Below are 9,349 nucleotides of genomic sequence, written 5' to 3'. Positions count from 1 at the left end.
TAGCTTACTAGTAACACTTTTCTTTACTTGGAAGTAGATGTGAGGCCTAGAAATCCCAGTTTGGTCCGAAAGGAGATTTATCTGCAAGTCTGCACAGAGAAGAGGAAAGCCGTATAATCCTGTGAGTGGTTCTCTGCGTTTACTTAGCCAATAAAGTTTAAAAAGTTTACAATAGTATTTAGGCTATGAAACATGAACTGTATGAAATGTTAACATTTTCAGAATTATTTCACAAGTCACTTTTTGACAACTCTGGCCTATGTATCCTCCTTTTCCTTGGTCTTTGCTAATCAGTGATCCTAAATGACCTGTTCTCGGAGTGAAAGCAAACTAACTGTGGTCCAACATTTGCGTAGTGTTAGGTATCAGAGGTTTCTCTTTGGTACTAACCATTGCGGAGAAAAGCCCGTATAACGTGTTTTCCGCTACAGCCATGCTTGTTAGAGTGGGCCAGATACGAATGATATAGAAGTTCACGGAGTCATCCAGCTAGGATGTGCTCACTGCCATATGCACCAGAAAAGAGTAAAGACTGAGGGGTGATTTTTTTTCTAAAATAAAATTGAAGTAAAAATGTGGACTATGTGCGTTTCAGTGATGATGTACTTAGTGATACCACCCACGGCCCAGATGATAAAGTTTAGTTATATATTCTGTGTTGTATATACTTTCTAAGAAGATTGCTTTGGTTTTGACCTGCAGTACCTAAGCAGGTCTGTAAACCTTTTGGTTAAGCTGCCGCTTGAGAATTGCTTTGTTTTCCAGAGAAACCAAGGCTCACACTTTGTACATACTTTATTTGAATAATCAAAGTAGCAGCATTATTAATATCTGACGGAATTATTAGCTGCCTCATCACAGAACCAGCAAGAAACCACTCTCTCAAGTGCGAGTCTCAAGACAAGTCTCCTTCATCCTTAAGAAACCAAAGTGGACAAGTGTGCTTTTCATTTGGCTCCAGAGAAGCTATAGCTGAGGCGCCGGGGGGACTCAGTGAAGTGCTCTTGATCTCGGCTCAGGTCATGACCTCACCAGTTCGTGAGTCTGAGCCCCGTGTCTGTCAGCGCAGAGCCTGCCTGGGAGTGTCCCTCCATCTCTCTGCCCCTCCCTCTCTCTCAAAAGAACAACAACAAAGCTGTAATTTAGAGCAAAATGTATTAAGTTGTGTGGCTGTACCTTCCATTCCTGGTAGACACAACTGTTTACAGAATTTACTAGCACCTCTGGCACAAAGCTGAGATGGACAACTCAAAGGTGGTGTTACTCCAAGTAAGCTCAAACTTTGTCTTCCTTCCCTGACCCCGCTTCTGTCAAAAGAACTTGCCACTTTCCCTATGATTTTCATCTGTTAAAGATTTTTTTTTTTTTCTCCTTGCTGACTTCTAACAGCTTTCACCCTTCCGAGCCTAAACTCCTACTGAAGGAATTACTCGTCGTTCTACTTGGTTTCTAGCCTGGCCTTACCTCTTGGATCAACAGTACATCACCTTGTAATAATGTGTGCTTATAAAGATGATGATGGAGGTCTTCAGCATGATTTTGAGAGAACAAATTTTCTTTAAAAACCCATTTCTCTTAGTGTGTATTAGATTAAGGTACTGTCTCCCTTGCTGTTCCTGACCTATCCACTGCTGCTCGGTCTTGTGATTTTTCTAGAAAGTACTAGATACAGTACTAGCGCATGATTCAATATAGCTGAAAAAACTCCAATCCCAGCTGTCATTTAGTTAAAAATATCACACATTAGTATCCACCTTGAAGTCTTGAGACTTGAGATACAAAGAAAATAGACCAACATTGTGGTATTTTATTGAGAAAACTGTAGGAAAAGGCCGTTTTAGTACTGTAAAGTAAAAACGGCTCTCTCAAACATCTGTACAATGTGGTCAAATATGTGACCTTTTGAAAAATTTCCATTAAAATTGTAACTCAAACAATTATAAAACCAATCAGGAACTAAATAATTTTATACATCTCTGTAGTCCAGATGGAGTTTGACTTACTAGTTTGCCAAATATTTCTTAAGAGAATTTAAGACCTGTGGGGAATCTGTGGAGACGATAGCTCTTCACATGAGGCCCAGCGTGGCGGACAAACCTCGGCTGCCTTCCCAGCGTTCGTAACGAGGGCACAGGATCTGCTTTTTAAAAATTACTTGATGGATTCTAAGAACAAGGATAAAAGTTAGTTCGTGAGTCGTATCTTCTTTTATCTTTTCCCGGAATAAAGGGTAACTGCAAATACAAAAAGTTGTCACCTCCAATTCAGGACCTGTGGCAACTGCAGATTAGACATCACACCGCCTCCCTCGAACCTGCCTACCAAGTCAGAGAAGTCATCCTTCGAGGCCAGCAAATTCGCCCCTTATTTAGTGCTTGGCATACACAGACTTGTTTTTAATGCAGAAATTCACCAGGGCTAGTAGAAAATTTCAAGTTAGAAAAGAGACTTTTAATTTTCTTAAATAATTCTATATACCATTCCACATTGTGGAAAAACCGACGTATGCAGTCTGGAGACATCGAGATTTGAGAACACTGGCACAAATACATCTCTATTTCAGAATATATTAGAACCCCCACGTCCCATCTTACAGCCCGTAACAGATACCCAGCCCGAAACTGCAAGAGGTTTACAGATGAAACTTCAAATCTGGAGGTGTTAGCTGTGCCAGGGTCCTAAAACAGGTCTGGAAAGGACTCCGTCCCGACTGTTCCGTCACTGCAGCTGCACCCTGTATGCGCCTATCAGCAACTTCACCTGTCGAAAGAAAAGAGGCAACGTAGCAGCACCAACACCTCTGCCGAGCCCCCCTTTTCTTAGAGGAGGGAGAACACGCGCACGCGCGGCCGAGAGTTCTTATTTGGCAATGTTCTCAAATTGATTATCATTTCAAGTGTTAGGTTATCACTTTTAATAAGTCCAAGTGCTTAAAGTTCTTATAGTAAATAACTACCACTTATTACATAGACTTTTTTGGTTCATCTTCATTTTACAAAGAAGTGTTTAGTGAGCAGCCTATGAGACATACATATGGCCATTAAATAACAGCCTAGAATACAACTCAGGATGCTCCGTACTGGAGAGATGCATTCTTCTCATCTTTCCACACAATTTATGACACACAATTATGTCTAACACATTGTATGTTCTTTTTTTTTTTTTTTTTTTTCCCCTTTAAATCGGCTTCACATCCAGCGTGGAGCCCAATGTGGGGCTTGTGAACTCACGACCACCGGATGCTTAGGGACACCTGGGTAGCTTTGGTGGTTGAGCACCTACTTCGGCTCAGGTCATGATCTCACGGTTCGTGAGACTGAGCCCCACATTGGGCTTGCTGCTGGAATAGCAATGTGAGTAGTTGCACTAAATGTGAGGAAAGGATTGTCACCTTGGCAGAAGGCGCTTCCGTCAACCTTATGAAGAGTTTATTGAGGCCTGTAGCAGGGCTGAACGAGTAAACAAAATGGCTATCCTAGAGAGAAAGACCACAGTCAGTGTTTCCTCAAACTTCTACGTCTAAGAGTATCACTGTAGCTTAAGAGAACAAAAACCTTTCAGACTCCCAGTGATGTAGAAGAGAATACCAGTTTTGTATTTTAATTTATATAAAGCAATTTCCTGTGACTACTTTCCCCTTGATTTATTAAAAAGATACAAATGACAAAAAAAGCTTGTTAAGATTTATCTGCAAAAAAACAATACTCAGATAAATCTTGAGGATTAGCATGTATCCAGCCATATAGAGCCTGAGTGTTAAAAATCTTCATAACCAGTTAATTTTGCTGAATTCAGCCTAAGGAAAGAATTCTACCTGTGGAAAAGGAAACATACACAAAGATTCTTCAAGACCATTTTTTTATGTTAAAAAATGTATATAGCCACTAATAGATTTGTTATTATAAAGCAAAATTATAGTATAATGGTTGCCTAAAGCTCAGCCTAAGCACACCCATGTTGTACTAGTGGTTGTGTTTCTGGGTATTTGAAGAACAGAATACTTGTAAGATTTCCAAATTTTTCTTTAAGTGAATGTTTGTAATTATAATCAGGTGGGGAAAGGCAGAGTATTTTAAAATCAGTATGTTTCTTCTACCTTAAGAATTTCTAAGACGTGGTAAATGTAACTTAAGGCATATATATCAAACATTTAGAAATCCAGACTTACATTGACAAAACGTGGGACAGTTTTACTTTATGATTATGGGTTACTGCCTCATTTCCAAGTGGTTTACTAAATTAAAATTAACGTACTTTATTAAAACAGCAGTTTAAACGTCATCTGTGCTTCTGGATCAGAAGGATGCGCTTTTCAGTAACGAACTACAGAAAATCTTACCAGAAAAACCGGAAGTTGGAATTTATCATTTAACACTACAGCTTGCACACTACACGGTCCACAGAGCCGAGCAATTACTTCTTTACCCAAAAAGTTTGCATGGAAAATAAACAGCAGGATGCCAGAGCCTGAATAAGGGAGATGCAAACACAGATTTTAATACCACTCCTAACATGGCCACCTTTCAGCTCAGAGGGAGACGCACCCCGTACAAGTTGGAAGCGGTCCCCGGAATGCTCCTGGGTGGGGCAGCACCCCACCCGGTGCCCATTCACACCAAATCGTCAGTCCTCTGATTTCAAAAGTTGGCATTAGAAAAAATTTTTTAAAAGTTTACTTATTTTGAGAGAGAGACAGAGTGAGCAGGGGAGGAGCAGAGACAGAGGGGGGGGAGAGAATTCCAAAGGCTCTGTGCCCAACCTGGGGCTCAAATTCATGAACCATGAGCTCATGACCTGAACCGAAAGCAAGAGTCAGATGCTTAACTGAGCCACCCAGGTGTCCCTCCCAGCACTTTTCAAACCACGGATCCCTTTTATTTTCTGTCTAATCCCTACTGAGAACTCATGAATCAAAATTTTAAAAATACGCTTTTCTACGTAACAGTTTTTGGTCTAAAAAAGTAGCGGTATTTATAATTTGCAGCTGAATACATATTCGTGTCCATGGAATGCAAATGTCCATGGAAGCAAACTTCTGTGGTGGCTGTTTCTGGGTGTGGGTTTGAATGATTGTCCATTTTCTTCCACATGGTATTTGGCCCTTTGCAGATTTTTCGGTTAATACCCAAACTTATTCTAGGCGGGGGGAGGAACATGAGGTTTGAAGCTTTCACTGAATATCCGAACTGTACCGCATGACTCATTTCTTTGAACATAAGCCATACTTTCCAGTATAACAGAAAATAGGCGTATGAACTCCATGCCCCTTCTGGTAAGCCACTTTCAGGACAAAAAAAACAATGGTCCAGAACAATTATAAACAATTATAAACTTCATAAAAGAGACCCCAAGGAACCATCTGTCCTGATCCCAGGGAAAGAAGGACACACAGAGCCCCTGGCCCTCTTACCTTTCCTTTCAAGCTGTTTAAGGTCTGACATCCTGGTTTTGCTCTCTAGCTTTAAAATGCAACCCCCCACTCACCTGAGTGCTGAGGTTCAAAAGAAGAGAAGGCCTACAGTCTTTCTCGTCAGCTCCACTATCAAAGAGTTGAGTATTTATTACTGACTGCACCGAAAAGGAGGGTGGTGTAACTCTTCAAAATGGCCCGAATGGGGACACGTGGTCAATAGGGAAAATCCTATCCGAAAATCTTTCATTCAGGTGCTGTTTATTCTGACCAAAAGGAGATCTAAGGGAGGTGTGTTTATTTGCTCTCCTCTGACAAATACTTGAATTTCACAGAAGAAAATGACACAGGGGACTCTAATCAGTTTGCCAGCAGTTGTTTTGTGGTATCGATATAAACATTTTCTCCAGCCGAACTAGGTGTTGAACAATTACAGTCTCCTCAAGAGCCCAAGGTCAGTGTTTCTCAGGGCTGAGTGTGCTCCTAAATGGAGACTTCACCAGGGTGTTGACTGAGGGTCAGGTCTGGGCAGGGCCTGAGAGTCTTGCATCTCTCACAAGCTAGTGAGGGGCAGGAAAACCTATCAGGATCTTCCATCTGAGGACAAGGCATCTTTGAGATTTTGGAAACAGAAAATTTCTGTTGGCTGCAGATGTTGTGCATGTGCAGAGAAGAGCCCTCAGTAACCCTAAGGCAGTCCTGGTGCTCTGGGGCCCATGAGTTACGCATGCTGGGAGACGCCGGGCTCAACTCCCCCATCCCTGCACCCCAACCCCCGACCTGGTGCTCGCCACCCAGCAATGCGAACTAACCGTCTGGACAGTGGAAACCACAAATGATTCTTCAGCGTCCAGGTCACTAAACACAGGTGTTATGAACAGATGTCTTTTCATGGTATGAAATTTTCATGGCTATATTTTAATTAAATTTCCATTAAGGAATCCATACGATTTATTAATTAAAAAAAGTTTTATTTATCTTGACAGACCTAGCATGAGTGGGGGAGGGGCAGACAGAGTGAGAGAGAATCCTAAGCAGGCTCCGTGCTGTCAGCACAGAGCCCGGCGTGATGCTCTAAGTCACGGAACCACGAGATAATGACCTAAGCCAAAACCAGAGCTGGACGCTTAACTGATTGAGCCACGCAGGTGCCCCTGAATACGTATTTTTTAAATGGATGTTTTTATTTTTTTAACAGAAAAGGCAAAGCCCAGCTTCCTACTTTCAGGCAGAGACAGTGTTACCTCCATTTAAACGTGTGGTGTCCCAGTGTCCCAGAGAAGGCCGTGCCACGGTCATGGTCTTGCCTGCAAAGCAGCTGTTAAGCAGAGCCTAGGAAGCAGAACTGAAGTTTCCATCTCTTGGTACTCAACTTTACGATGAGCCAAGACTCTGGGCTTAGAATCCTGAAGCTAACTAAATTTTAATAAAACTCAATTAAAAAAAAACCAAAACGTATAACTAGAGTTGCGTGGGTGGTTCAGTTTAAGCGCTGACTTGATTTCGGCTCAGGTTATGATCTCACAGTTCATGGGTTCAAGCCCCACACTGGGCTCTGCACTGCCAGAGGGGGGCCTGCTTGGGATTCTCTCGCCCTCTCTCTCTGCCCCTCCCCTGCTTGCGCACACACGCACTCTCTCTCAAAATAAATAAACATTAAAAAGAGAAAAAACCAAACAAGTACAATTATTAAGACCCAACTTCCATACTGTGTGTGTGTGTGTGTGTGTGTGTGTGTGTGTGTGTGTGTGAGAAATGGTTTTATTAAAGTACGGGGACAGGACCTGTGGGCAGAAGAGCTGCCCCAACTTCCGTACTTCTTAAACAGGTGCTAACACAGTGCTCTGTGGGTCCCTCCAGGTCACCTAGGATGGTGGGTAGCAACCGGGTTTCTCTTTGCCAGAGTAGCCCTGCTGTTAACCATTTGGCAGAATTATTACACACACTGGGACTCTGTTCAAGTTATGTTCACAGAAAGAGGTCTGCACTGTTTAAAAATTAGTTAAAGTGTCCCTTTTCAAACTGAGAGAAAACACAGGCTTACCTTCTGGTATGTTCTGTGGGGGTTTATAATTGAAATCCGTTGAAAAATCTGGCCCCTCACAGAGACGGTGACATGCTATTGGGAAGATTGGTTCTAACAGAGCAAGACGTGCCTCAAAGTAGTCCCTTATTGTTTCTTCTGCTACTCTTGAAAGTCTAACAAAAAAGAATAGACTGGTTAATATTGACGTAGAAAATAACCATGAGTCACATTATCATCAAACTGTTCAATACCGGTGAGGCCTTCCCAAATCAACTTAAAAAAAAAACGTTAACTTCCTACTCATCGTTCCCTCTCTGCACTTTTCTTTAGCACTCGGCATCTGACACACTATGTATGTCTTACTGTCTGTGCTGTCACATGGAAATTCAGGCTGTAAGAGAGCAAATCTTTCTCCCTCACTGCTGTCTCCATCTTCCCAGTCTTTTGAATAGTTCCTGGTACACGGACAGCACTCAGGACTTATTTGTCTATGAAAATGAGAATTCTATTAATAAATTCAAAAACTGCCCCCCCCACACACACGCCTTGTTATAGTACTTAGTTTAGAAAGCAGTCGAATGAACTGAGAAGTGCTAATTCAGAAAATATTTTTAAACGACTCATTTGGTTTGCCCAGGACATTCTGGTTTTAGGAGGAGAAGTCCGGTGTGCTGGATCACAGACACACAAAAATTACCAGCTGGGGAAGGCTTCCGGCAAAGGCCGCCGATGTCGGCAGACTCACCACGCACGTGCCCTTTCGTTCTGTTTTTTGTCTCTCGTCTGAAATTTACCTTACTTGCTGCTTAGGATACTGATACTGGAATTGGAGTAACTATTGTGCAGGCACGAAGATCGGAGTCACACCCTGAGCGTGGCTGGCGGCGGAGGAGGAAGAGAGGGGAGGAGTGGCCATTCCTGCCGAAGGCTGCCTACCCCCGGACTTCCTGTTATGTGAACAATAAACCCCTTACTTGTGTTACCTACGGTTTGTGAAGTTTCTGTTATGCGTTGCCAAGATAATTAAGTGAAAAAGCTACCGAATGACTTGCATGAACTTTCAGTTAGAATAATGATTCAGAATTCTCTCAAAAAGAGGTGCCTCGGTGGCTCGGCTGGATGAGCATCTAACTCTCGATTCTGGCTCGGGTCACGATACCAGGCTCGTGGAATCAAGCCCGGGTTGGACTCCGTGCTGAGCACGGAGCCTGCTTACGATTCTCTCTCTCTTCCCCACTTGTCCTCTCTCTGACAAAGAAAAATAATGCTAATAATTCACTCGAAAAAGAATGATCTTGAAAGGATAAACTGGGGTATATGCAGACAATGCGATACTATTCGGTAAAACGAGAAATGTGCTATCAAGCCATCAGACACGGAGGACGGGGGTGGCTATGTTTTTACAGCGTTATTTACAACAGTCAGATATTGGAAGCGGCCCAACTCTTGGTCCATCGACTGATGAATAAAGATGTGGAATACATATACAATGTAATGTTATTCAGTCACAAAAAAGAACGATGTCTTGTCACTTGCAGCCACATGGGTGGAGCTAGAGAGCATTACGCTAAGTGAAGTAAGTCAGAGAAAAAGACAAATACCATACGATTTCACTCATGTGTGGAACTGAAGACACAAAACCAAGGAAAAATGAAGACACGAACCAAAAAACACATTCTTAACTACAGAGAACGAAGTGTGGTGGCCAGAGGGGAGGCTGGTAGGGGGAAGGCTGAAACAGGTGACCGGGAAAAAGCGTACACTCGTCACGGAGGAGCACCGGGTTTGCCGGGTCACTACACCGTCCACCTGAAGCCAGTGTGACCCTGTATGTCCACTATACTGGAGTTCAAACAAACGAGCGAACATTAAAAAAAAGGCATGGAAGGATCTTCGATGCCTACCTACTACTA

At 42.6% G+C, this 9,349-nt stretch overlaps 1 protein-coding gene across 5 annotated transcripts in view; it reads right to left on the bottom strand.

Moving 5' to 3' along the window:
* Positions 1 to 1,776: 1,776 nt before the first annotated feature.
* The window catches only part of MPHOSPH8 (M-phase phosphoprotein 8), a 52,716-nt gene continuing 45,143 nt past the window's right edge, over positions 1,777 to 9,349 (bottom strand). For 3 of the 5 annotated variants that reach the window (XM_047077380.1, XM_047077385.1, XM_047077393.1), the window contains exons 11-13: positions 7,455 to 7,609; positions 4,340 to 4,467; positions 1,777 to 3,475 (exon numbers count right to left, since the gene is read on the bottom strand). In XM_047077380.1, coding sequence (XP_046933336.1) covers positions 3,302 to 3,475; positions 4,340 to 4,467; positions 7,455 to 7,609 — 457 coding nt within the window. In that variant the 3' untranslated portion in view covers positions 1,777 to 3,301. The remainder of the gene's footprint in view (positions 3,476 to 4,339; positions 4,468 to 7,454; positions 7,610 to 9,349) is intronic. The other 2 variants (XM_047077381.1, XM_047077391.1) reach the window with 2 other exon arrangements.

Source organism: Lynx rufus, unplaced genomic scaffold (genome assembly GCF_022079265.1).
Source record: "Lynx rufus isolate CCGP_SWC_20201006 ecotype Redwood Valley unplaced genomic scaffold, mLynRuf1.p SCAF_1, whole genome shotgun sequence".
Classification (NCBI taxonomy): Eukaryota; Metazoa; Chordata; class Mammalia; order Carnivora; family Felidae; genus Lynx; species Lynx rufus.
Note: the sequence above shows the minus strand (reverse complement) of the source record. Positions and strands in the feature narration are given on the sequence as shown.